This window comes from Melanerpes formicivorus, unplaced genomic scaffold (genome assembly GCF_026170545.1).
Source record: "Melanerpes formicivorus ecotype bairdi unplaced genomic scaffold, bMelFor1.0.p_v2 SCAF_20, whole genome shotgun sequence".
Classification (NCBI taxonomy): Eukaryota; Metazoa; Chordata; class Aves; order Piciformes; family Picidae; genus Melanerpes; species Melanerpes formicivorus.
In genome coordinates, this window is record NW_027142372.1 from 281,047 (window position 1) to 307,457 (window position 26,411).

The 26,411-nt window shown below is 47.7% G+C and overlaps 2 protein-coding genes across 5 annotated transcripts; one reads left to right on the forward strand and one right to left on the reverse strand.

Annotated features, from left to right (window-relative positions):
* Positions 1 to 890: 890 nt before the first annotated feature.
* Positions 891 to 15,795, reverse strand: DNAAF1 (dynein axonemal assembly factor 1). 3 transcript variants are annotated; one of them, XM_068150452.1, is made up of 12 exons: positions 15,710 to 15,795; positions 14,976 to 15,207; positions 13,696 to 13,831; positions 12,139 to 12,230; positions 11,106 to 11,327; positions 9,609 to 9,775; positions 8,433 to 8,554; positions 7,850 to 8,064; positions 5,782 to 6,006; positions 5,107 to 5,216; positions 2,847 to 2,915; positions 891 to 1,409 (listed from the first exon to the last, which is right to left on the reverse strand). In XM_068150452.1, exons 2-12 carry the CDS (start codon positions 15,109 to 15,111, stop codon positions 1,044 to 1,046), a joined length of 1,860 nt encoding a protein of 619 aa, XP_068006553.1. In that variant the 5' UTR covers positions 15,112 to 15,207; positions 15,710 to 15,795; the 3' UTR covers positions 891 to 1,043. The 3 variants fall into 3 exon arrangements, with proteins under 3 accessions (XP_068006553.1, XP_068006550.1, XP_068006551.1); XM_068150449.1 differs by having other exon boundaries at positions 5,782 to 6,021; XM_068150450.1 differs by having other exon boundaries at positions 5,782 to 6,021; positions 15,623 to 15,746.
* Positions 3,903 to 24,557, forward strand: HSDL1 (hydroxysteroid dehydrogenase like 1). Of its 2 annotated transcripts, none has more exons than XM_068150454.1 (5): positions 3,903 to 4,016; positions 17,802 to 18,034; positions 20,057 to 20,502; positions 22,536 to 22,763; positions 23,686 to 24,557. In XM_068150454.1, exons 1-5 carry the CDS (start codon positions 3,979 to 3,981, stop codon positions 23,767 to 23,769), a joined length of 1,029 nt encoding a protein of 342 aa, XP_068006555.1. In that variant the 5' UTR covers positions 3,903 to 3,978; the 3' UTR covers positions 23,770 to 24,557. The 2 variants fall into 2 exon arrangements, with proteins under 2 accessions (XP_068006555.1, XP_068006556.1); XM_068150455.1 differs by lacking the exon at positions 3,903 to 4,016 and adding an exon at positions 15,886 to 15,995.
* The last annotated feature ends 1,854 nt before the right edge of the window (positions 24,558 to 26,411 follow it).

Consider the following 26,411-nt stretch of genomic DNA (forward strand, 5'->3'; position numbering starts at 1 on the left):
GGTCAGAGTGGTTGGAGAGCAGCCTGGCAGAAAGGGACCTGGGGGTACTGGTGGACAGTGGCTGAACATGAGCTAGCAGAGTGCCCAGCTGGCCAAGAAGGCCAATGGCATCCTGGCCTGCATCAGGAACAGTGTGGCCACCAGGAGCAGGGAAGTCATTCTGCCCTGTACTCAGCACTGCTTAGGCCACACCTGGAGTCCTGTGTCCAGTTCTGAGCCTCTCAGTTTAGGAAAGATGTTGAGTTGCTGGAAGGTGTCCAGAGAAGGGCAACAAAGCTGGGGAGGGGTCTGGAGCACAGCCCTGTGAGGAGAGGCTGAGGGAGCTGGGGTTGCTTAGCCTGGAGAAGAGGAGGCTCAGGGGAGACCTTCTTGCTGTCTGCAGCTCCCTGCAGGGAGGTTGTAGCCAGGTGGGGGTTGGTCTCTTCTCCCAGGCAACCAGCACCAGAACAAGAGGACACAGTCTCAAACTGCACCAGGGGAAGTTTAGGCTGGAGGTGAGGAGAAAGTTCTTCCCAGAGAGAGTTGTTGGCCATTGGAATGTGGTGCCCAGGGAGGTGGTGGAGTCATCATCCCTGGAGGTGTTCAAGAGGGGACTGGATGTGGCACTTGGTGCCATGGTTTAGTAGTCATAAGGTGTTGGGTGACAGGCTGGACTTGATGATCTCTGAGGTCTTTTCCAACCTTTTTGATTCTAATCCACTCTCACTGTGCTCATCATTCTGTGCTGTGTGAGGACATCCTTCACCCACAGCCAGGCACTGTGCTTCTCCATCACTGCCATGCCCTGCTCAAAGTATGAAGTGACCCTCACTGGTGGACTTCAATATGGGGAAGAGAAACACAGAGCCCCATTTTTAAAACTGTGTCAATAAAAGTCATTAAGAAAGCAATATGTAAATTCCTCCTTTATTAGAGTTTGCACATCAATAAAAGGAGAGGGTGATCCTTAACTAACAGTGGATTGAAAATTCATTCAGCAGGAGATTAAAAATATCTTTACTCTTGGGCTGTATGTGCCACCCACCTTCCTTCTCTGTGCTTAATTACATCACTGTAATCTTCCCCTTCTCTTCCCATGGGCTTGTGTCATCTGTCACTGGTGCCAAGAGCAGAAGATCCTCAGGCTCAGTGATAACCTCTTGTATCAAAGGCTTCGAGGGGGTCGCTTGTTTGTCTTTGGTTTCCTCCAGGTATCTTTCTTTAGCAGCAGGCTCTGTAAGCAAACTTTCAACAAGGGGTCTTAAGTGCTCCTTGTCCTGCTCTTTGTGCATCTTCCACACACTCGAGAAAATTGCTGTTGGAGCTGCTGCTTCTGAGTTCTCACACAGCCTTTTATTGTTTTCCCCCAACACAGAATGGCTGGCATTGGTCATTTCAGAAATTATTTCAATCTTTGGGTGATGCTCCTGCTGTAAAGGTAGAAAATGGAATTGAAAATGTATAACTCTAGCTGTAAAACCTCTTGGATCCCTCACAAGAGCTGTCAGCTTTGTGCTGTTCTCCCAAAACCCCTGGAAGATGTGCTTCACCCATAGCTCTGCTGCTCTGTGGATGGATCTTGGCTTGGACAGACTGAAGGAGTTGGGGCTGTTCAGTCTGCAGAAGAGAAGGCTCCAAGGTGACCTAATTGTGGCCTTCCAGTATCTGAAGGGGGCCTACAGGAAGGCTGGGGAGGGACTGCTCAGGATCTCAGGCAGTGATAGGACTAGGGGGAATGGAATGAAGCTGGAGGTGGGGAGATTGAGGCTAGATGTGAGGAGGAAGTTCTTCCCCATGAGAGTGGTGAAGCCCTGGAATGGGTTGTCCAGGGAGGTGGTTGAGGCCCCGCCCCTGGAGGTATTTAAGCCCAGGCTGGATGAGGCTCTGGCCAGCCTGATCTAGTGTGGGGTGTCCCTGCCCATGGCAGGAGGGTTGGAACTAGATGATCCTTGTGGTCCCTTCCAACCCTGACTGATACTATGATACTATGAACTGTTTCTGGGGCATAAGTGATGGACTGGCCATAAATGATTCATAGTTAGTAAAAAGAAGCTGCTGCAGCAGTTCTGTTCTCTCCAAACAGGAGGACCTGACTAACTTCAGTGAAGAACATGTTTTGGAGCATCACAGCTACCCACACAATACTCCTTTGTTCTCTTATCTTCTCTTAATTGTAAGCTTTGTTGACCCAGGCCTTTTGCAACCTTAATCAGTCTGTGACCAAAAGAACAAATCAGTTCCATGGCTGACACCGACTGGAGAAGTTTGCTTTATCTTAGAGGGACTTGCATAAACTTCATTGCATAAACTTCATTGACAAGGCAAGGATGAGTCAGCAGCAGCATGAGAAGCAAAGCTGAGGTTTTTATCTTAGTTGCTTTCTTTTGTCCTTTTCTTTTTCTAGGTTTTTGCCTAGCAGATCAGTTTGAGCACAGCTCTAAGGTGAGCTTGGACTGCCTTGCATCTGACCAGCCCACTGCAGAGCAGGGGGTTTTCAACCTCTCTGTGTGGAAAGGTCTGGTTTTCTTCTGCACCAAGTGATTTGTTCTATCTGTTCAGTCCTTTGTAGCATGGGGAAGTATATTTGAAGAGTAATCTTAAATGCAACTAAGGAATTAATCTTCTTTGACTGCTGCATTACTTAGTCTTAGGTTTTCATTCTCCTGTTTTTGCAGCATGAGGTTGTTGTAAATCTTTTTGTTAGTCAGATTTGCTAGGAGTGGTAAGAGAAGATCTGCTGAAACATCCATTTGAGTTTATAAATGCATAACTAGCATTTCACACCTGAGATTACCCTCCTCCTTGTTGCAAAACATCTGTCAATGTGTCTGGGGAAGGTTCCTCACTGGAACAAACAAGAATCTTACCTCTTGAACAAAGATGATTTCTTCTGGGGGAAATTCATCATTATCTATATCTTCCAAATCAGGCAGGTCCTGAAGAGAATCACAAGATCATCAGTCAGTGGGAAAAGGTACTGTAACCAGTAAAATCCAACTCTCTAGCTCATTGGGAATCTTCTTCAAAGCAATGTTTTTCAGGGTCAGAGGCCACAGCCACCAATATTATGCTGTCATCCTTCCCAAGATGATAGTCTTCTCTCTTAAGCACATGTGGGAACAGAAAAACTCATCTCTTTCCAGCAGCTGGGAAGGCAAAAAACTGGGGTGCATCAAGAAAAGTGTGTCCAGCAGGTCTAAGGAGGTTCTGCCCTCCTCTCTGCTCTGCTCTGGTAAGACCACACCTGGAATACTCTGTCACATTTTGGGCTCCCCAGTTCAAGAGAGACAGGGAAATGCTGGAGTCCAATGGAGAGCTATGAGATGATTTGGGGACTTGAACACCTCTCCTATGAAGAAAGACTGAGAGAATTGTGGCTGTTGAGCCTGGAGAAGAGAAGACTGAGAGAGGATCTTATTAATGTCTGTAAATATCTGATGGGTAGGTGTCAAGGTGAAGGTACCAGGATCTTTTGGGTGGTGCCCAGTGATAGGACAAGGAACAACAGGTATAAGTTGGAACACAGGGACTTTCACCTCAGCATAAGGAGAAAATTCTTTACTGTGAGGGTGCTGGAGACCTGGAGCAGGCTGCCCAGAGAGGTTGTGGAGTCTCCTTCTCTGGAGACTTTCAAAACCTATCTGGATGCGTTCCTGAGCCATCTGCCCTAGGTGATCCTGCTTTAGCAGGGGGGTTTGATTCAATGATCCCTAAAGGTCCCTTCCAACCCCCACCATTCCATGATTATTATCTACTATGCTTAATTTCAACTGTAGGTACACAGAATGATGTTCAGTCATCACCACAGCATGTGCAGCAACACGAACTTGTTTCTGCTTGACAGAGGGATGTCATAACCACCACATTACAAATCCTCCTCTGCTCCTTTCCCCTCCCTTATATCACTACACAGGCCATCTACTGACTCCAGGACATCAACAGGTACTAGTGCTGCTCCAGAGCTTCTCACCACTGGCATCTTCACAGCCATTCCCCACTATGCCAGCACTGAGCCTCTTTGGGAAAGCTGCAATAATGTAAGTACTGGAGGCTGTTGGGGGAACCTCTTGCCATTACTAAATGTCAGCTGGAGAATGAAGTAGCATAGAACACTGAAATGTGTGTTTGTGGGTGACTTGGGCTTGCTTTTTCTGTAGCAGAATTGGAATAGTCATGTTTGCTGTGTGTCAAAAGAATCCCTCTGCAGGTATGCTGAAGAGCTCCTTTTATACTCTGTGATTTTGTGCAAAGGAGCTTGCCATGGTGCCACAGAACACCAAGCAAGGCAAGCACTGCATCCATGAGATCTTCACCCTGTGGCTACCTATAGTAGTGCTAGTATTTATTTAAAGCTTTTCTTTCAGACCCTACAATGTCTGCCCTTTTCCCTTTTCCCTATAGTATAATTCACCCAAATGTACAACAATTAATTTGGGAGCAGACAATACCCAAAGCTCAAGTTCTCAACCAATGGCCAATAGCATCCTGGCCTGTATCAGGAACAGTGTGGCCAGCAGGAGCAGGGAGGTCATTCTGCCCCTGTACACTGCACTGATTAGGCCATACCTTGAGTCCTGTGTCCAGTTCTGGGCCCCTCAGTTTAGGAAAGATGTTGACTTGCTGGAACGAGTCCAGAGAAGGGCAACAAAGTTAATAAGGGATTTAGAATACAAGCCCTGTGAGGAGAGGCTGAGGGAGCTGGGGTTGCTTAGCCTGGAGGAATCTCAGGGGAGACTATTGCTCTCTACAACTACCTGAAGGGAGGTTGTATCCAGGTGGGGGTTGGTCTCTTCTCCCAGGCACCCAGCACCAGAACAAGAGGACACAGTCTCAAGCTGTGCCAGGGGAGGTTTAAGCTGGAGGTTAGGAAGAAATTATACACAGAGAGAGTGATTGCCCATTGGGATGTGCTGTCCAGGGAGGTGGTGGAGTCACCATCATTGGAGGTGTTTAGGAGGAGACTTGATAGGGTGCTTGGTTGCATGGTTTAGTTGATTAGGTGGTTTGGATGATAGGTTGGACACAATGATCTTGAAGGTCTCTTCCAACCTGGTCTGCTCTATTCTATTCTATTCTATTCTATTCTATTCTATTCTATTCTATTCTAAACCTGAATCCAGTACATACATCAAGATGAAGTTTCCCTGGTGTCTCTGGTTGGATCTGTTCAGAGTCAGCATATTCCTGCAGCTCAGGAAGCCTGGCCTTTGCAGCAGCTGCCTTCTCTCTTGGAAGACCTGGAGAATAAGCCATAGTCAGTAGCAGAGAACTAAGTGAATACAAAACTTTCTTTATTGCAACAGGAAGCACTGCAAGAGAAGGTTGATGGGGCCCAGACAATCACTGCAGAATTCAGAGCTGAATCCAGCACTTTGGTTCTCCATCATATTCTTGGTCCTCCTTATATTGGATAAATTAATATTTGCATGCTGCAAGAAAGTCTTCCACTAACCTACAAGAGCCTTCTCCCATGAGAGAGGCATATAGGCAGCTCTGGAGTGACATCCAGTTTCTGTGGGCACACAGACCACACAGTTCACACAGGAGGTCCCCCTCCATGAGGAGGGGAATTCCACCTTTATGTGGCAGAAGCTGCAGGTTGAGCCCTCAGAATTTTGTTTGTTGAAATAATATTTATAACCAATATTACTTGATTTTCAGCTAGCCACTGTGTAAATCTAATGTTCATATGCATGAATCAGCTGCCCTGGAGCCCAGCAGGGGTGGTGATACGCTGGGACAGAGTTTGTCTCATCCCCTCTGCTCCCTCAGTTTGGTTGGGTTCTCCACTGTGTATCTTACCATCTGTGAGCATGTTGAGGCTTGAGCATTTGTGAGAGTTTGATTCTTGTGCATTCTCTTGAATTCCAGTAGGAATATTTCCAGATGGGAAGTCTGTGTTATCTCCCTTATTTGACAGAGGTGTTATCACTTCATCAAGAGCATTTCTGAATGTCTCAGGCTTCTCTTGAGCTTCTTTCTCTTCTGATACATTTGAAGTCTCTGATGTATTTCCATCACTGTCACCTGAATTTGCAGGTGCTCCAAGAGAAGAAACAAGTTCATTAAAACTGCTGAGTTAATCTAGTATTACTCATTCTAAATATTCAAACTTTCCTACATGCTCTTAAGAGCTTGGCTTAAAATATACATCAAAAGCTCCAACTTTGAGCAGCAAATACAGTTCCCTAGCAAAAAAACTCATCTAGAGAAGATGCTCTAGTAAACAATGGTCTGGTATCCATGGCTAACTTTGAGGAGGCTCACAAGTGACTACACATTACCCTATACCTACCTGCAGGACAGGTTTTACTTGATAGTCAACTGTGTTTGGTAGCAGAGCCTGCTAAGTTCCAAAATGTATCAGATGTGTTCTTTACTGGAGATTGGATGATGGCCAGGCCCAAAGAGTTGTGGTAAATGGATTTAAATCCAGTCACAGGCAGTGCCCCAGGGCTGGGTGTTGGGGCCAGTTCTGTTTAATATCTCTGTCAATGATTTGGATGAGGGAATTGAGGCACCAAGTTTGCAGATGACATTAAACTGAGGAGGAGTGTTGATCTGCTTGAGGGTAGGAAGGCACTGCAGAGAGATCTGGGCAGGTTAGATCCATTGACTGAGGCTAATGGGATGAGGTTTAATGAGACCATTGCATTTTGGTCACAACACCAATCAACATGACAGGCTTGGGGCAGAACAGCTGGCAAGCAGCAGAATGGCTGGAAAAGGATCTGGGAGCACTGAGGGCCAGCTGAACATGAGCCAGCAGTGTGCTCACATGGCCATGAAGGCCAACCACATCCTGGCCTGTATCAAAAACATGTGCCCAGCAGTAGGGAAGTGATTGTGCCCCTGTACTCGGCCCTGCTGAGGCCACAGTTTGACTACTGGGTTCAGTTCTGGATGCCACAACATAGGACAGACATTGAGGTCCTGGGATTGTGTCCAGAGAAGAGCAGTGAGGCTGGTGAGGGGTTTGGAGAGTGTCATACAATGAGCAACTGAGGGAACTGGGGTTGTTTAGTCTGGAGAAAAGAAGGCTAAGGTAAGACTTAATTGCTCTCTACAAGTCCCTGAAAGGAGGCTGGAGTGAGACCAGTGTTGGTCTCTTCTCCCTAGTATTAGGTGATAGAATGGGAGGAAATGGCCTGAAATTGTTTCAGGGGAGGTTTAGGTTGGGTATCAGGAAAAAATTCTTTCCTAAAGAGTGGTGAGGCATTGGCACAGGCTGCCCAGGGAGGTGGTGGAGTCACCATCCCTGGAGGTGTTCAAAAAGCAAGTGAATGTGATGCTTCAGGACATACTTTAGTGGTCATGGTAGTTGGGCCACAGTTGGACTCAAAGACCTTAAAGGTCTTTTCCAACCTTAATGACTCCATGATTCTTTGACAGTTAAAGTCTCTCCTGTGATGTAGTACTGCCTTCTTGATTTGCTTCAGCCCTGCTTATCCTGAGACATGCACACTTCTCCAGAAAGGTCAGGTGTGGACCCACTGCTGGTTGTAAACACCTGCCTCCCTGAACAGTGCAACAGGAGAACTTGTGGCACAGAAAGGGCAGTAAGTGAGGCAAATTATTCAAGACTTTCCTTTTACTGACTGTATTACCAGTCTTGTAGGCTCTAGGCTGAAGCTCTTGCTGTTAGTGAATGCAGCAGGGGAGAGGTGCCTGGATGTGGCCTGGTGAGGACTCCTTAAAACCATTGTGGTTAATCTAAAGACAAGGAAATACTCAGTATGGGAAAGCAAAATTCATAAATATATCCCAAACATTGCATCACTCTGCTTCTGAACCACTGAGGAACCCTTCACCTGTTTTAACCATTCAACTGGAAGCAGACACAAACAATTCCACAACAGTATCCACAAACCTTCCAGGATGTCTGTTGCAGCTTCATTTCCACCTTTTGTGCTTCCATCTCTTTCTTCCATATACTTTTGTTTTTTCTTTTCCTCTGCTCTTTGCCTGATGGCTTCTAAAGCCTTGATGCTGTCTTGGATTTTTTTTCTGTCTCTGGTTTCCCATTTTTCCCTTTCTGCTTTCTCAGCTTCAAGCCCTCCAGCAGCCCAGGCTTCGGCACAGGCTCTGCGAAAACACAAAACCTCAGTGTGGCACAACCAGAAAAGCCCATCTTTGTAATGAGAGAGAACTTGAAAACAGTTTGCAAGGGCAGCAGTGACAATCCTTTATGCAACAGGGATGCATGTGTGTCTCATCTTCTATGTGGAATTGCAACAGAAGAAACAGGTATCTCAAAAGCTGGTGATGACACCACCAGAGATCTGAATCTAGATATGTTAGACATAAAAGTCCATAGTTCTTGTACTCAAAGCCACCCATCCTCAATAATGATACTAGGCCATCTTCCTTTCCTTCCATGCCCATAGTGACAAAAAATGGATGAGTGATCATTGCGATCATTACCATTTGAGCTTTTTGGCTCTGTTTCTTACCTATCCTTTGGGAAAACTGGTCTGTCATCCAGAAATGTTAGCTGCTTCAGTCTGACAGTAAGTGTTTTCCTGTAATTAGCAATTTTCTTTATCACTTGGTTTCCCATTAAATCCAGCACATGCTAAAGAAACAAAGGGGGAAAAAAACGTGCAGTTTAGAATAGAATAGAATTAACCAGGTAGGAAAAGAGCTTTGAGATCATCAAGTCCAACCTCTCACCCAACACCATCTAATCAACTAAACCATGGCACCAAGTGCCTCATCCAGTCTCTTCCTAAACACCTCCAGGGATAGTGACTCCACCACCTCCCTGGGCAGCACATTCCAATGGCCAATCTCTCTTTCTGGGAAGAACTTCTTCCTAACATCCAGCCTAAACCTCCCCTGGTGCAGCTTGAGACTGTGTCCTCTTGTTCTGGTGATGCTTGCCTGGGTGAAGAGACCAACCCCCACCTGGCTACAACCTCCCTTCAGGGAGTTGCAGACAGCAAGAAGGTCTCCCCTGAGCCTCCTCTTCTCTAGGTTAAGCAACCCCAGCTCCCTCAGCCTCTCCTCATAGGGCTTGTATTCCAAACCCCTCAACAACTTTGTTGCCCTTCTCTGGACACCTTCCAGCAACTCATCATCCTTCCTAAACTAAAGGGCCCAGAACTGGACACAGGACTCCAGGTGTGGCCTAACCAGTGCAGTCTACAGGGGCAGAATGACTTCCCTGCTCCTGCTGGCCACACTGTTCCTGATGCAGGCCAGGATGCCATTGGCCTACTATCAACCACTACCCCCAGGTCCCTCTCTGCCTGGCTGCTCTCCAGCCACTCTGACCCCAGCCTGCAGCACTGCATGGGGTTGCTGTGGCCACTGTGTAGAACCTGGCACTTAGATGTGTTCAATCTCATGCCCTTGGACTCTGCCCATCTGTCCAGCCTGGCAAGGTCCCTCTGCAAAGGGAAGAGAAGCAGAGAGAGAAGCAGAAAAATATAAAAAATCCCAATCTGGGTATGCACTTTCTCAATCATTTCTAATCCAAGAAATGAGCAAAACATCTTAGGTGTCACAGGTAACCTCCAAAAACCAAACAATGGTTTCCTTGAAACCAGGACTGGACTATGTGACAGAAGCATTTCATGGCATTCACCCATGTAGATGATACAAACCCTCAGCTACAGCCAGCTTACCAAATTAGGCATGTTCTCCAGGATGGTTATGACACTGGGATCACTGAGATGGTTGTGGGACAGATCAAGAACAGAAATACTTGGGCATTCTTGCAAGTGCTGGATGTCTTCCACCGTTTGTAATTTGTTGTGAGCGATCTGCAGAGTCTCCAGGGCCTTCAGACAAGCTGTTGGACAGGAGAAGCTCAATGAAAGGAGAGGTTAAGCGTCACTGCTTCACAAAGGCTCTCCCATCAAACCTTTGTTGTCAAAATAATTGTTTATATCGATTTAGGAGGTTATTCTAAGTTTGTTGTTCTGCTATGTGCACTTTTTGGCTTGGCCTCCAAAGCTGCTTTCTTCACCCAAGTGAAAACAGTTGTTTGGTTCTAGGACAGGGGGTGGTTTTTAACCAGTGTTTCCAACTAGGCAGTTACCCAGAAGCAAGAGCTTGTGCTTCACATTACTTCCACTAATGCCAATGTAGAGGAATTATTTTGTTATTTTCTGCTGGAACAAATCCTTTCACAGTCATGGAGGATTTGGTAATCATGCCTGCAACTGCCAAAGCACATTTTAACTGCGAAGCAAATGGTGAAAACTGGATTGTCAGCCTGTCTGCAACACAGACAAGTACTGAGATGGTATTAAGAAGTGAAGAAAATCACTTCATTGTGCTAGCTGTTCACATGACAGTAATTGCTGTGTCTTTTCTGTTTTCTCATCTATTTAAATTGCAAAACACACAGGCTCTGCTCTTCAACAGAAGCCTTGTGGACTTTGTTACAGGACATCGTACCAAATTTTAACAACAATAAACCCCCTTGAAACCAGGGCCACTAATAATAGCTTAGCTTAGTCATAGCTTGAGAATATGGGCTCATTATAGGCTTAAACACATTGCACCAACAGTTCACAGTGTCACACTGCATTAGAGGTAGGAAGGGACCTCCAGAGATCATTGGGTACAACCCCTCTGCCAGGGCAGGATCACCCAGGGTAGTTTGCACAGGAATGCATCCAGATGGGTTTTGAATGTGCCCAGAGAAGGAGTGTCCACAATCTCTTTGGGCAGCCTGCTCCAGGGCTCTGTCACCCCCACTCATGTTGAGTTGAAATCTTCTATGTTCAAGCTTGTACCCATTGTTCCTTGTCTTATTATTGCACACCACTGAAAAGAGCTTGGCCTCCTCCACTTGATACCCACCCCCTCAGATATGTATAGACATTGATCAGATCCACTCTCAGCCTTCCCAGGCTAAACAGCCTTCCCAGGCTCTCAGCCTCTCTTCATGGGGGAGGTGCTCAAGACCCCCAGTCATCCTCATGTCTCTCCATTGGACTCTCTCCAGCAGGTCCTTGTCTCTCTTGAACTGGGGAGCCCAAAACTGGGCACAGTATGCTAGGTGTGGTCTCACCAGGGTAAAGCAGGGGGGGAGAAGAACCTCCCTAGACCCGCTGGACACACTTTTCTTGACGCACCCCAGGATACCACTGGCTCTCTTGGCCGTAACTTACAGAGGTTCTCGATGGTCTTAATGCAGTTGTTACTGATGTTGAGGGAAACTAGTTTCTGTAAGGCCTCCAGGTTTTCAATCTTGTTAATTAAATTGAGTTGCAAGTAGAGGCAACGCAGCTCTGTCAGCGCCTCCAAATTCTCGATTCTGGTTAGGCCGTTGCACTGGAGCCACAAACACTTCAAGCCAGTGTACTCCTCAAGGTTCTCCAGGCGGCCAAATCCTGCAGGGAAAGGTGTTCCAAGATGAAATTGCATTGCCTAGGACAAAAAAAACAACTCTTTGGAAGAGTAAATGTCATTAAACCAGTGCTGGCAAAACAGTTGGTGAGAACAGCGGTCTGTATTTCATGCAGCCCTTTAGGTTCTCAAGTGAACACAGCAAAACCAAAGCCAAATGTAGAAAGGAGGAATAGAAGCGAGGGAAAGGGAAAGGGGAAAGGGGAAAGGGGAAAGGGGAAAGGGGGGAGGGGGGAGGGGGAAAGGGGGAAGGGGGAAGGGGAAGGGAGGCGGGGAGAGGAGAGGAGAGGAGAGGAGAGGAGAGGAGAGGAGAGGAGAGGAGAGGAGAGGAGAGGAGAGGAGAGGAGAGGAGAGGAGAGGAGAGGAGAGGAGAGAGGAGAGGAGAGGAGAGGAGAGGAGAGGAGAGGAGAGGAGAGGAGAGGAGAGGAGAGGAGAGGAGAGGAGAGGAGAGGAGAGGAGAGGAGAGGAGAGGAGAGGAGAGGAGAGGAGAGGAGAGGAGAGGAGAGGAGAGGAGAGGAGAGGAGAGGAGAGGAGAGGAGAGGAGAGGAGAGGAGAGGAGAGGAGAGGAGAGGAGAGGAGAGGAGAGGAGAGGAGAGGAGAGGAATTAACTAATCACCTAAACCATGGCACCAATTACCCCATCCTGTCTCTTCCTAAACACCCCCAGTGCAAACTCGAACCAGTTAACGCCAATTCTTTTAAATTGGCTATTAGATACTCCAGGGAGCCACAAACCAGATTCTGTGCAATGCTGCTCAGAATGGTAAATCTAAACAGTCACGTCCCACATCTTACCTTTGTAATGCAAGTAAAGTGTGTCATTTAAACATGGGGTCCAGTATAATCTCTGCTGTTTACAGATGTCTCGCAGAACCTTTTTTGTCATTCTAAGAGTAACATGGAGAAAAGAAGAAGGGGGCGGGGGGGGGGGGTAAGTCTTTCAGTGCATGTATTTCACAGAATCACAGAAAACATCCTGTTGCAAGAGACCTCATAGTATCAGTCAGGGTTGGAAGGGACCACAAGGATCATCTAGTTCCAAACCCCCTGCCATGGGCAGGGACACCCCACACTAGATCAGCCTGGCCAGAGCCTCATCTAACCTGGTCTTAAACGCCTCCAGGGATGGGGCCTCAACCACCTCCTTGGACAACCCATTCCAGGGCTTCACCACTCTCATGGTGAAGAACTTCTTCCTCACCTCCAGCCTGAATCTCCCCACCTCCAGCTTCATTCCATTCCCCCTAGTCCTATCACTACCTGACATCCTGAGAAGTCCCTCCCCAGCTTCATAGAATCAATAAGGTTGGAAGAGATCTCAAAGATCATCCAGTCCAAGCTGTCACCCAATACCTCATGACTACTAAAGCATGGCACCAAGTGCCATGTCCAGTCCCCTCTTGAACACCTCCAGGGATGGGGACTCCACCACCTCCCTGGGCAGCCCATTCCAATGGCTAACAACTCTCTCTGTGAAGAACTTTCTCCTCACCTCAAGCCTAAAAAGATCATCCAGTCCAACCCTCAACCCAGTTGGAATAGCCAGCCTGGGCAGGCTATTCCAAAGCTTGATAACCCTTGCTTGGAAGAAATATTTCCTAGCATCCAGCCTGAACCTCCCCTGTCATATTTCCTCTAATCCTGTCACTTGGCACCAAGGAAAAGAGGCTGGCGGCCTCCTCACTCCAACCTTCCTTCAGGTAGTTGTAGAGAACTGTGCAACAGAGAAGAGAAGAGAAGAGAAGAGAAGAGAAGAGAAGAGAAGAGAAGAGAAGAGAAGAGAAGAGAAGAGAAGAGAAGAGAAGAGAAGAGAAGAGAAGAGAAGAGAAGAGAAGAGAAGAGAAGAGAAGAGAAGAGAAGAGAAGAGAAGAGAAGAGAAGAGAAGAGAAGAGAAGAGAAGAGAAGAGAAGAGAAGAGAAGAGAAGAGAAGAGAAGAGAAGAGAAGAGAAAAGAAGAGAAGAGATCATCGAATCCAGCCTATCACCCAACACCATCTAATCAACTAAACCATGGCACTAAGTGCCTCATTCAGTCTGTTCCTAAACACCTCCAGTGATGGTGACTCCACCACCTCCCTGGGCAGCACATTCCAATGGCCAATCACTCTTTCTATGAACAACTTCTTCCTAACATCCAGCCTAAACCTCCCTGGTGCAGCTTGAGACTGTGTCCTCTTAAAAAGCACTCATAATTTTTAGGGTGGCTTTCCATGTTTATCCATTTGAAGGAAGTAGTACTTTGAAGTTCAGCTTCAAACTTGCTCTCCTGAATTAAAGTTAGCATGTAGAACAGCAAAACTCCAATGACTTTATTGATGCCAAGATAAAAGCCAACCACAAACAAATATATTACCTTACACCGCCCCTCTTTTCTTCTGTCCTTTGGCTGAGTGAGTTAGCTACTGATTTGTCATCACCATCTGATTTTTGTTCACTCTGTTGATCTGCTCTGGACATGCAGCTGGTAGTTTTCTCTTGAGTCTTAACATCTTAAAGTAAGAAAACAAGTTGCAGTTTAACAGCATTGGTGGGGAAAGAGTATCCTGTTGCTGATTACTTCAGAGAAATACTGAAGAGCACTTGAATATGAATTGCAAGAACTATTCTAACCAAGATTTTTGCTGACTTTTTTAATGATGGGAAACTTAGGTTATTGGGGGGGGGGGGGGTTTAGAAGGCAGAGTAGTAAAATAAATAGCAGCAAAACAAAATTGAAACTTGCATATTTATTTTTTAGACTTCAAATAGTACCCTCTAGTCTAAAGATTATTGTGTTGTACAGAATAGAATAGAGTAGACCACATTGGAAGAGACCGTTGAGATCATCGAGTCCAACCTATCACCCAACACCATCTAATCAATTAAACCATGGCACCAAGCACCCCAGCCAGTCTCTTCCTAAACACCTCCAGAGATGGTGACTCCAGCACCTCCCTGGGCAGCACATCCCCATGGCCAATCTCTCTTTCTATGAAGAACTTCTTTCTAACATCCAGCCTAAACCTCCCCTGGCGCAGCTTGAGACTGTGAAAATAAAGTACTGGCACCAACGCTCTTATGGTTTTAGACATCTACTATATAATATATTTAATTATCGGTAATTTGAGTTTAACAAGACTGATAATTTTCCATGTAAAGAGATGGTGGATCTGAGTCATCTCAAGCACTTTTTGTTAGCCTAGCTCTTCTACAAACGTAGAAGAGCACTCTTTGGAAGGTGGTGCTGTACTCATCCACATTGTCTTTAGACTGCCTTTGAGTAACTGCATTTTTGATGCTCTTCTCTTCAGGTTCTTGCTCTTCATCTTGTCGTTGGCATACTTAAAAAGAGACAGTGCAAAGAAGTTGATTGGACCATATACAGCTGTAATTAAAACATTTAGAGGTCAGGGTAGCTGTAGGATTGCAAAACAGGAAAAGGCAGTCCTCCAGCAAGGAGAATCATAAAGAAACAGCAAGAATGTTAAAGAAAAGGCACAGCTGAGTAAGCTTCAACTATGGTTAAGAATGTCAGTGACTTTGCTGGGAGAAAGAATGAATTCATACTGCATCCAGATAAGGAATGACAGGCTTGATGCCTAGGCTTTATGTTCACTAAAGGTCTCTAAATGAGTCCTAGCTGAAAGGGCTCACCTGTGTTGCCAGAACTGTCTTCACTTTCTGTTGGGGCAGCTTCGTTTCTGGTGCCATCCAGAGAGTCACCTGGCACCTCTTGCACAGTAACCTCCTCTCTAAGGCCTTTGTTAAAGTCTTCAATCTGTGATTGCATTTTGAGGTATGACTCAGATAAACATCAGTCAGGTCAGTACTTGATTTACAATCCAGCTTTTCCAGATAACACGTCCAAAGGCTTTAGTAGGAGAACCTGTTACAAATAAGAAGACTGCAAGTAAATTCCTAAGCCTGCATGGAACTGTCAGCTTAGGGCTCGTCACTGGGAAGATACCAAAAGGCTGGGAGGGTTTATCTTAAACTGTGACCCATCATGGATCTCACTCAGAGCAGTGAGGACCAGGGCAAAGAAGCCTCCCCAAACCACAACAGGTCACTTTTCCCCCTTCAAAGCTGTTGGTGCTCCTTGGAGCTTCAGCCTGCTATTGCCTGTCTCGCTGCCAGCCAGGTGGGCTCCCAAGGGGAGCTTTAGCCTCCTAGCAAGGGCTGTGGATGCCGTCCCGTCTCCCTGCTGCACTTTTCCCTGCTGTACCCGGGAGCTCTCCAGACAAGCCTCGAGTCCTAGAGCTCACTGCTACGTCTCCCGTTAAACCTTCAGCTTCCTTTACCCTTCCCAACAGCCGCACTGGACCCGGCGTTCGGACCCGGGCCCCAGCCCACCGGGTCGGCGGTCACTCCGCGGCTCGCCGCCGTACCTCCCAGGCAGCAGAAACCGAGAATCGCCACGGACGGGACGGAGGGAAAGGGCCCCCAGAGCCGGGAGCCGGGACCCGGCTCAACCGCCCCAACCGCCGCTGTCGTCGCCATGGTAACGCCGCGCGCAGCCCCACAAGGCCCTGCGGCCGCTCCCGGCGGCCCCGCGCAGGAGGCCTGGGGTGCGCGCGGCGGCAGCGGCGGCGCAGGGCACGGCCCCGCGGCCGTGGGTACGGCAGTGCGGGCGCGTAACGGGCCCCGAGACGGCGGGTGAGGAGCGGCCGGCAGGTAACGACCCTTCGGGGCGGCTCCCCGCGCTGTCTTCCCCCGCGGGCTAGCAGCCGCGGGGCTGGATTTCCACCGTTACAGCCTGGCCGGGTCCAGGGAGGGCCTGGCTGGGGCCGGCCTGGGTGAGCTGGCGAGCCGGGCTTGGTGGTCGTTTTGGCCGGCCGGCGAGGGTGTAGCCGGAGATAGTTAAACCTTCCCCGAAGGGATGAGGCCTACGGCCGCGAGTGCGTCTGGCCTCGGTGGGCGAGGGGTATGGACCGGGAAGCAAGCGGCGGTGAGCTGCCAGTCCCGGCGACGGGGCCCTGGTTGCGTCTTGTGCTTGTTTGAAAGAAATTGTCACTAGTGTAAACCGTGTGAGGCACAGCAAGACTTCTGCCGAGAGCCGGTGTGCCGTGCCATGTCAATGCACGGCGCTGCTCCCTGCTTGGGGGAGCTTTAGACCACAAGGACACGGTAGACGAGGCGCATTTGCTGGGAAAGGGCTTTGTGATGGTGCTGGGGACTCGAGTTACGCTTCTGCTCAGGCATTGCCATAGGTTGTCTTCCGAGGCGGTGCAATCGCCATCGCTGGAGGTGTGCAAGAAACGTGTGGACATAGCACTTTCAGGACATGGTTTAATGGCCATGGTGGTGTTGGGCTGACGGCTGGACTCGATCATCTTAGAGGGCTTTTCCAGTCATAGCAATTCCGTCATTTCCCAGGCCACAGTACATTGTGCTGCTCACGCCTCTGTCCCAGGCTCCTCATCTTTCCACGGAAGCTGTGGGACATGGTGAAGGGAACTGGGTGGAAAGTCTAGACTGGGCCATGCATACTACTGGTTGATCTCAATGATCTCAGAGCCCTTTTCCACCTGAAACAATTCTATGATTCCATGATTCTGTCTCTGGGCTGGCACTGCCTCTCATGTACCTTTCAGTGCTTAGAACAGTGTGGAGTTTCTTGTGTGCTTTCAGCTTTCTTAGCAGCTTTCTCCTGTTAAGAATCTTTGACTTTTTTGTAGGTGAATCCTTGTCTTCAAAAATCAGTTTTTGTATGTTGAGCTTCCCTTGTCTGCTTGGACTTGTATTGTTTTGTTTTTATTTATTTTGTTTTTATATTGACCAGTTCTGGGCCCCTCAGTTTAAGAAGGACATTGGGACTCTTGAATGTGTCCAGAGAAGGGCAGCGAGGCTGGGGAGGGGTCTAGAGCACAGCCCTGTGAGAAGAGGCTGAGGGAGCTGGGGTTGCTTAGCCTGGAGAAGAGGAGGCTCAGGGGAGACCTTACTGCTCTCTACAACTCCCTGAAGGGAGGTTGTAGCCAGGAGGGGGTTGGTCTTTTCTCCCAGGCAACCAGCACTGGAACAAGAGGACACAGTCTCAAGCTGTGCCAGGGGAGGTTTAGGCTGGGGGTGAGGAGAAAGTTCTTCCCAGAGAGATTTGTTTGCCATTGGAATGTGCTGCCCAGGGAGGTGGTGGAGTCACCATCCCTGGAGGTGTTCAAGAGGGAATTGGACGTGGCACTTGGTGCCATAGTCTAATAGGCATGAGGTGCTGGGTGACAGGTTGAACTTGATGATCCCTGAGGTCTTTTCCAACCTGGTTGATTCTATTCTATGATTCTATGATTTGTAGTCTCATCAGTTAGAGTCATTGCAGTGTAACTGATTAGTAGCTCAAGCCTTGAACAAGAGCTATAGAGTAGTTAAACTAGCGAGGTTGATGGTAGGTGATACCCAAACTTCAGCTGGCTGACTTGTGGACCTCCTTGTTTGCAGTGGTGCTCAGACTGTAACGTGCTGATTGCCTGTGTCTCTTTCTTCCAGGCTTGCGATCACCATGGCTGCGGTGGATCGTTTCCACCTCTTGTACAAAGAGATCAGTCGCTCCTGCAACTTCTACATCGAGGCCCTGGCTATAGTTGGAGCTTGGTACACAGTCAGAAAGTGTGTCTCCCTTGCATTCAACACCTATGGCATGCTCAGGCTGCACGTCATTCCCAGGCTGGGCGGCAAGATCGATCTTGTCAAGCGGTATGGGAAATGGGCTGTGGTCACTGGTAAGAGACTGAAGCAGTCGATCTGTCTGTGTTTGTGCAAGGTTCTGTGCCAATACCATCAGACTTGCTAGCTCCTATCACTGGGTCAGCTTTCTGTCACAAAGCTAGGGCCCGTGTAATCTCAGGTTGCAAGTTAATTTGCCTGAGCCAAGAGGCTAATGGTATCCTGCAGCGAGAAGAGTGTGGCAAGAAGGTTGAGTGAGGTTCTTCTCCACCCCTACTCTGCCCTCATGAGGCCTTTAGAATACTGAGTCCAATTCTGGGCTCCCCATTTCAAGAAGGATGGGGAACTGCTGGAAAGGGTACAGCAAAAGGCTACAAAGATCATTAGGGGGACTGAAACATCTGTCTTAGGCTGAGGGACTTGAGACTGTTTAGCCTGGACAAGAGAAGGCTGACAGGGATCTCACTAGCGCTGATCAGTACTTAAAGGGTGGGCATCAGGAGGATGGGACCAGTCTTCTTTCAGTGGTGCCCAGTGACAGGACAAGAGGTAATAGGCACAAATGCGAGCATAGAAGGTTCCATCTAAGTATGAGGAGTAACTTCTTTGTGCTGAGGTTGCCATAGCTCTGGAACAGGCTGCCCAGAGAGCTGGTAGAGTCTCCACCTGTGGAGTTACTCAAAGCCTGCCTGGATGCCATCCTGTGCACCCTGCTTTAGGTGAACCTGGTGTGGCACAGGAGTTAGACTGAATTGCCAGAGGTTCCTTCCAACCCCTGTGATTCTGTGAGCTGCAACAGTTGTTGAGTGCCTTACAAAATTCAAATTTTCAGGAGATGGGCAAGCTCAGTGTGGTGACTGAGTGCTGGGAAAGAATGACAGAGCAATTCTTCCCCAGAATTGCAGTGTGCAGCCCAAACACTTACAAGCACTGGCAAAGATGCAGACAAGATCTGATTTTTGCTATGGGCTTTTCATATGTGCTCAAGTTCTTAACAAGGTTTAAATCCTATACCTCTGGGGGCCAGTCACAAGTGGGGCTCCCCAGAGCTCAGTACTGGGGGCAGTTCTCTTTAATATCTTTATCAATCATCAAGGGCACCCTCAGTAAGTTTGCAGCCTGACACCAAGTTGGGTGGGAGTGTTGATCTGCTGGAGTGTAGGGAGTTAACCTGGACAGGCTGGATCAATGGGCCCAGGCCAAGGGATGGATCTTAAACTTGGATCACAACAACCCCATATATGCCCCAGGCTTGGGGCAGAGTGGCTGGAAACTGTGTGGCAGAAAAGGACCTAGAGGTGTTTGTCAGTAGCTGGCTGAACATGAACCAGTGTGTGCCCTGGTGGTCAAAAAGGCCAACAGCATCCTGGTCTGGATCAGCAATAGTGTGGCCAGCAGGACTAGGGCAGGGATCATCACCCTGTACCTGGCATAGGTGAGGCCACACCTTAAGTACTGGGTTCAGTTTTGGACTCCTCACTCCAAGAAGGATGTTGAGGTGTATCCAGAGAAGGGCACCAAAGCTGGTGGAGGGTCTGCAGAACAGGTCTGGTCAGGAGCAGCTGAGGGAACTGGGGTGGTGTGGCCTGGAGAAAAGGAGGCTGAGGGGCATCCTGGCTCTCTACAACTTCCTTAAAGGAGGTTGCAGCAAGGTACAGTTTGGTCCCTTCTCCCAAGGAACAAGCAACAGGACAAGAGTTAATGGCCTGTAATTGTGCCAGGGGAGGTTTAGGTTGAATATTAGGAACAATTCCTTCCTTGAAAGGGTTGCCAAGTGCTGGAACAGGCTGCCCAAGGCAGTGGTAGAGTCCCCATCACTGGAGGGATTGAAAAGCTGTGTAGGTGTGGTGCTGAAGGACCTGGTTTAGTGGTGACCTGGCAGTGCTGGGTTTAATGGTTGGACTCAATGATCTTAGGTCTCTTCCTAAGTGGTTCTATGATTCTGTGGCAATGTTGTCTTTATTGTTGTGGTTTTGCCACATGATCTTCAGAGAAGAGACTAAAGCTACAGTGAAGAGAACTGGTCAAAGAGAAAGCTGAGGCTGCTCTGATGTTCACATTGCTTCTTTCTGTTGCAGGTAGCACAGATGGCATTGGGAAGGCATACGCTGAAGAACTGGCGAAGCGCGGGATCAACATCATCCTAATCAGCCGAAACAAAGAGAAGCTGGAGGCTGTCTCTAGAAGCATATCTGAAACCTATAAAGTGGAAACAGATATCATAGTAGTTGACTTCAGCAAGGGGAGTGAGCCTTACTCAGCCATTAAGGAGGCACTGAAAGACAAAGAAATTGGCATTTTGGTGAACAATGTGGGAATTGCTTATCCCTACCCGGACTATTTTACCAACCTGTCTGAGGATCTCCTGTGGGACATGATCAATGTAAATATTGTTTCTGCTAACATGATGACCCATATTGTGCTGCCAGGCATGGTTGAGAAGAAGAGAGGGGCAATTGTGAATGTTTCTTCTGCATCCTGTTGTCAGCCAACACCAATGTTGACCATCTACGGAGCCTCTAAAGTAAGTTGGAGCATAAGGTTCAATGGTATGCACAGAAAAGCAGTTGCAGTAAAGGCTGGTTGTTTGCAAATATGTTCAGCAAGGATAACAAAACATGCTTGAAAGTTTTCTAGGGATTGGCTCAAGTATCAGAGGTGAGTGTCACATGTGATGTACGGTAAACTCTTGATCCTGACCCACGCTGGGCTTGGAACCACAGTCGGCACTATTTGGATTGTGTGAACTGTGGCAGGAAGAATGCTGCCTTCTTTGGGACAGTGGTGCACAAAGCAATGTGGCAGTTCTGTGACCCATTGAAGGGGTCAAGAATTTCATCTCTTTATCAGCTGAGCTCCTCTCATGCTCGTGTTTGGTGGCAGGATGGGCTATATTCACGCTCAAGCCACCGCTGTGACAAGGGCTGTCACTGAATCAAGCCCCTGCCTTACCTAACACCAAGGGGGCAGATGGCTTCTTTACACTATTATCTGTACAGTATTTGGGGAGAAGTTAGAACTTCCCCCTATAATTATTTTTCATGAGGAGATCCAGTCAGTGATGAATAGGATGGGACAGCTGGGTGATGCTGAAAGTATGAGTGCATGTGGATTTACATAGGATGTCCTGCTGATGAATCCACAAAAGCAGCTGAGACTGTAGAAGGATGCCACCGAGATCCAGTATCTAAACAGGTGTGGTTAATCTTTCTCAGCTGTCAGTGGCTGCCCTCTGCTGCAGCCTAACTCCTGCACAACTTTGCTCCTGGCATAGCTCTTGCAAGTACTGCTTCTGCCTGGAGCAAAACCACCTCTTGTTATCCTAGGGTGTAAAACTCCTTGTAGGTTCTCTTTAGTGAAGAAACTGGCTTAAGATTCCTGTTGCAGACTGTCTCCCACCTTGGTTATGCTAAATGTCTGTAGACCTGCATTTGGAACTCAATTAAAAGGCCTGAATGAAAAAGAGCAGAACCAAACCAAGTGTACCAGAGTTTCTTCCCTTAGCTGCCATCATTAATCCAAATCCTCCATCAGCAATTGAGTTCAGAGCCTGGCTTCTGTGCAGTTACATTGGCACAGAATTGGGAACAAGCTGCTGTGGCATCCCAAGCCTCATTGTGCATTAGCGGTATACAAAGTGGTTGGTTGGTTTGTCTTCCAAGGCAGGTGGGAGAGCATTTGTAGAAGATGCTTTACCAACAGTCTGCTGGGAATGGAGCTTTTGTGAGGCCATTTGGGAGCAGAAACTTCTTCACTCACAAACTGAGTCTAATACACTCTTTTTCAGGGGCAACTGGCTGTGTGGCACCACAGTCGCCCCAGCGTGGCACCAGTGTTGGTGCCTTGCTAAGCTGAGCCTGGCTCATTTTCCTCTCTGTTTAATTCCAGAAATCCCAGTTGCCAGATTTGTGCTCTTTTTATGTTGTCACATACAAGTAAGATTAGTTAAAGGAGGCAATACAAACACACCTAAACAGATGCATGTTTAATTTTGCACAAGGGAGTTCAGTATCACTAAGGTTGGAAGAGACCTCATAGATCATCGAGTCCAACCTGTCACCACAGACCTCATGACTAGAGTAGGGATGCAGGATGTGAGTGACCTTCAGGGGAAGGACAATTGAATACAAAATTCGCCTGTAAACATAAGGACTTCCTTTGTCCTTTTGACAGCAGTAAGCTTAGTTAGCTTGGACTATCCCCTGCAGTGCTCCTGAGCTAAGCACAGTGTTTGTTTCAGGTGAACTAAATATTTCTGTATAGTTTGTAAGCAGAAGTGGTGAGATCATTTGTAAAATCCACATCAGAGGGTTAAGCAGTCCTTTCATCCTGTAAGTTACAGGTCTTTAGCAAAGAAATAGCAAATAGAAGTGTTTGTAAGGCTTCAGAAGTGTGACTTTTTATACTATTCATTCAAAGTGTTGGGTTGGGTTTTTTTAAGGTGATGTATAAAACATGCTACCACTTTTCTATACTTTTATTAAAAGTCTGCCATAAACCTCTTTTTATTAAGAAAAAGATAAAGAAAAATGTCTCTTTCTGCTTTTGTCTCTCTAGAGCTACCTGGACTATTTCAGTAGAGCACTACATTATGAGTATGCCTCCAAAGGAATTTTTGTTCAGAGCTTAACCCCTTTTTTCATTGCTACCAAAATGGTAGCATGCAGCAGCATTGCATCAGAGAGCTCTTTCTTAATTCCTTCTGCTGAAGAATATGCAAGTCATGCAATTTCTACTCTTGGTTTATCCATAAGGACTACTGGGTACTGGAAGCATGCAATAAAGGTAGTAGGATTCATTCAACTGTTCCCTGTTTGTCAGTAGAAGTAAATAAGCTGTTTACTGTCTTAGGAGTTAGAATGAAAGCTATGCTTCTAAACTGCCCTATATATATATTCTTCTAGGACTTAAACACATTGAGCTGTATTTCCTCACTAATTCTGCATTAGAATCAATAAGGTTGGAAAAGACCTCAAAGATCATCAAGTTCAACCTGTCACCCAACACATTATGCTTGGGTCTACTTGTTTTTCAAATGAGAGGGAAACCAACACTCACTTAAAATGTGCCTAGGCTATTGCTGACTGGGTGAGCATTTCACTGCCTGCTGTGAACAGAAGTAGGTATTTCAGTCTTGGGAGAGAATGGGCAGGGAGAATGGAATAAGAGCAGAGAAAAGTGCCTGGTTTTATTCTAAAATGTGTGGAAGCAGGTCCTTTGTATGTTAGTTTTCATTTTTATGGGCAGACTGTGAGCTCCAAAGTATCACAGTATCACTAAGGTTGGAAGAGACCTCAAAGATCGAGTCCAACCTGTGATTCTATGTATGTTGGCCACATCTCATGTGTCCTCCCTAGTGGCTTTCTATAGCATTAGGTTTAACAGAAGGAATTGAAGGACTTGGGACTTGATCCAAAAGGAATAAAGGGTAGGAAGGATTCAGGATGTGGCAATTAAAGGCAGTGGACAGCACTGCTGTTATGAACTTGAACCAACCACTCCAGGATTTGTTTGCAGAACTTAACTGTTCAGCTGTGGGCACTGCTTCCAATATTTACTTCCAGGGGGTTGAATGAAAGGTTGAGTTGCTTATGTTCAAGCAAGTTTTGGCTTGCTTTAGTGATAATTTGAGAAACTGTTTGCTCACTTTAATGGAACATGTCTTCATCTGTCCCTTTTACTTTTGTCTCCTTGTGCCTCTCCACAGTTCACACTGAGTGAGTGCGTACCTGAACGGATCTGGGCACGGGTTACAATGTGGTTTTGGAGATACCTATTCAAGGAAGCTTAAACATGTGAAGAGAAACAGGAGTATCCAGATGTCCTGTGTGTTCAGTACTATATTCTGACCAGAGTGCTGCAAAAATGTCTAGTGGACCTTGGTGGACTTATCCATACCTCACTGAACAAGCCATGTGTAACCTAGACATCAGAAGTCTGCGTCCTCTGTGTCTTTGTATTAAATAAATAGTTCCTCCTCTGCTTTCCTCCACAACAAAGACTTGATTATGTGGAGTTTAATCTCTGTTCACATTCTTTTCATGGTAACTGGGCAGGAATCCAGTTCTGACAGTATCTTGGACGGTGCAGTGTGGTCTCAACCTGCAAAGCTGACAGAATTGGAGCATGCTCCAGATCTGTCAGAAATGGGTCCCCCAGCAGTCATGCTGTTCAAAAAGACAATCACAGTCAAGTGTGTTAAGTTTCCTGAATGTATTTTTTTTGCATAACTTTTCTGTCTCCAAAGGGTAGATGTTTGTACCTTAAGTGTAAATGTCATTACTTTTGAATGATGTTATTTAAGGAGCTTCTCAGCTGTAAGATATAGGGCAAGGTACTGTTGACTTGGGGGTTATTTAAATGACTGAAATTGTTTTACAGAGCTGTAAAGGAACTTGGAGATCAGCTTGTATGCTTACTCCCAAGTGTGAATGATCTTGATAATAATTACTTCAGCAATCTGAAATGTGGCTGGAGAATTGATTAGAGCATGCAAAAACACTAGCCAAAGAAAAATAATTAAAAAAAAACCAATGAAGAGATGTCTTGATTTAAAAATACTGATAATAAAAATAAAAACCCCACTCATTGAAGTTTTGTTGCTCTCTGGTTTTGATATTTCTGTTGAAAAACTAAATGTCTATTCATGTACTTCCTAGAAGTCACCTGCTATCATACACTGCTCACACGTGTTGCAGGCTCTGTCTTGGGGTCAGGAAGGCTCTCCTTTCTGTGAAAGCACAGCTGCTTCCTGAAAGAGGGATGGGACTGAGGAAGGAGGTTCTCTATATTTTTGTATTTTTTTGTATTTTCAGGAAACTGGCCCCAGTCTTCATGACTTAATGGTCTGTTGGCTATCAAGGAACTACTGGAGAGAATCCAGTGCAGGTAATGAAGATGCCAAATGGACTGGAGCATCTCCAGTGAGGAAAGGCCCTGGGGCTGTTTAGCCTACAGAAGAGAAGCCTGAGAGGGGATCTCAGTACATGACAATTTCTGAAGGATGAGGGGCAAGAGGATGGGGACAGACTCTTTTCAGTGGCAATGGGCACAAACTGGAACTTGAGAGGTTCCATCTGAAGATGAGGAGAAACTTCTTTGCTGTGAGGGTGCTGAAGCCCTGGGTCAGGCTGCCCAGAGAGGTTGTGGACTCTCCTCTGGAGAGATTTCATATCTCTGGACATAGTGATCCTGGGTGACCCTGCTTTAGAAGGGGGTTGGACTGGATGATTTCCACTGATCCTTTCCAGCTCTTACCATGCTGGGATTCTGTGGTATTTGCTGGGCCATGCAGGAAGGTACTGATGCTTGGATTTATGGCCCAGAAGGAAATTCAGGCCAGGATTTTTAAAACAGGAGCTCCTTCCCTTGACATTTGTTGTCTGTTGCTGTAGCCCTACACTGCCAGGGGCAGAGATCCGTGCTGCTGCCCTCCCGATTACTGGCGCCAGCCTCGGCTGGCCCTGAAAGCTGTTTGCTTCAGTTGTGCAGTACTGAAGTACGTAGTAGGTGCCGGTAATGATTTCTGTTTGTTCGCACACGGGATTAAAACAATACATTCACTTTCAGCAACGGCTCAAATGCAGCTTGAACGACGTGCAACTGCGGAACAGCTCGGAGCCCATCCGGCGCTGCCTGCCGGGAACCTCCGCATCCCAAGTTTTCCTTGCAGGAGTTAAACTCCATTGAAGAATATTTGAATAATCAACTTCTCAAGATGACCTTCTTCAGGCGGCAGCAGCTCTCCGCACCCAACCTAGCGGCTGCACCACTCACAACTACAGCACCCTGCCGCCCACTGACCCCCCCCAACCCTTCTCGCTATGCGCATGCGCCTCCCCCCTTTACCCCCCCCCCCATCCTACCCCCCCGCCGCCCGCCATGGGGCTCTCGCGAGAGCGCGGTGGTAAACACCGCACAAAATGGCGGCGGCAGGCCCGGCGGCGGCACGGTGAGCTCGGCGGGTGGGGGAGCCAGGGAGGAGAGCTGGGTGGGCGCCGGTGATGCGGATTCTGGCTCCGCCGAGCCGCTGCTGTGAGCAGGCCGGGGTCAGCGCTGTGCTGTCAAGCCTTGGGGGGAGCGCGGAGCGGGATGGGCAGTACCCAGGCCTGCAGCAGCGGGTCGCCGTTCCCGGTGTTCGCTCTTCACCGGGCAGCTGCTGCGCGCAGCTCTGGCTGCTCTCTGGCTGTCTCTCTCTCTCAGCCTCTGCCGACGGTGCGGCACTGACGGCCTGCGGTAGTGGGCACAGAACGGATGAGTTTACCCGAGTTTTCCCTTGCTTGGCACAGGCAGAGCTCTCTGAGCGGGGTGGCTCCGCGGCTGCCCGGTGCCCGAAGGCTCGGACGCAGCTGCCCTCTGAGCCTCTGTCAGGCGGGGATCTCTGCGGAGCTCCCACCGCTCGGACTGGGGTATCCTCGCTTCAGAAAAACCAGG

Excerpts from the sequence above, each read along its gene's own strand:
- HSDL1 (XM_068150454.1), top strand. The coding sequence starts at position 3,979 with ATGCCAGCACTGAGCCTCTTTGGGAAAGCTGCAATAAT. Across the intron at positions 20,503-22,535 it reads CCATCTACGGAGCCTCTAAA|AGCTACCTGGACTATTTCAG; the intron begins GTAAGTTGGAGC and ends TTGTCTCTCTAG. Across the intron at positions 22,764-23,685 it reads ACTGGAAGCATGCAATAAAG|TTCACACTGAGTGAGTGCGT; the intron begins GTAGTAGGATTC and ends GCCTCTCCACAG.
- DNAAF1 (XM_068150449.1), bottom strand. The coding sequence starts at position 15,111 with ATGCAATCACAGATTGAAGACTTTAACAAAGGCCTTAGAGAGGAGGTT. Across the intron at positions 13,832-14,975 it reads AGACAGTTCTGGCAACACAG|ATGTTAAGACTCAAGAGAAA; the intron begins GTGAGCCCTTTC and ends TCTTACTTTAAG. Across the intron at positions 8,065-8,432 it reads CCAGTTTTCCCAAAGGATAG|AGCCTGTGCCGAAGCCTGGG; the intron begins GTAAGAAACAGA and ends GTGTTTTCGCAG.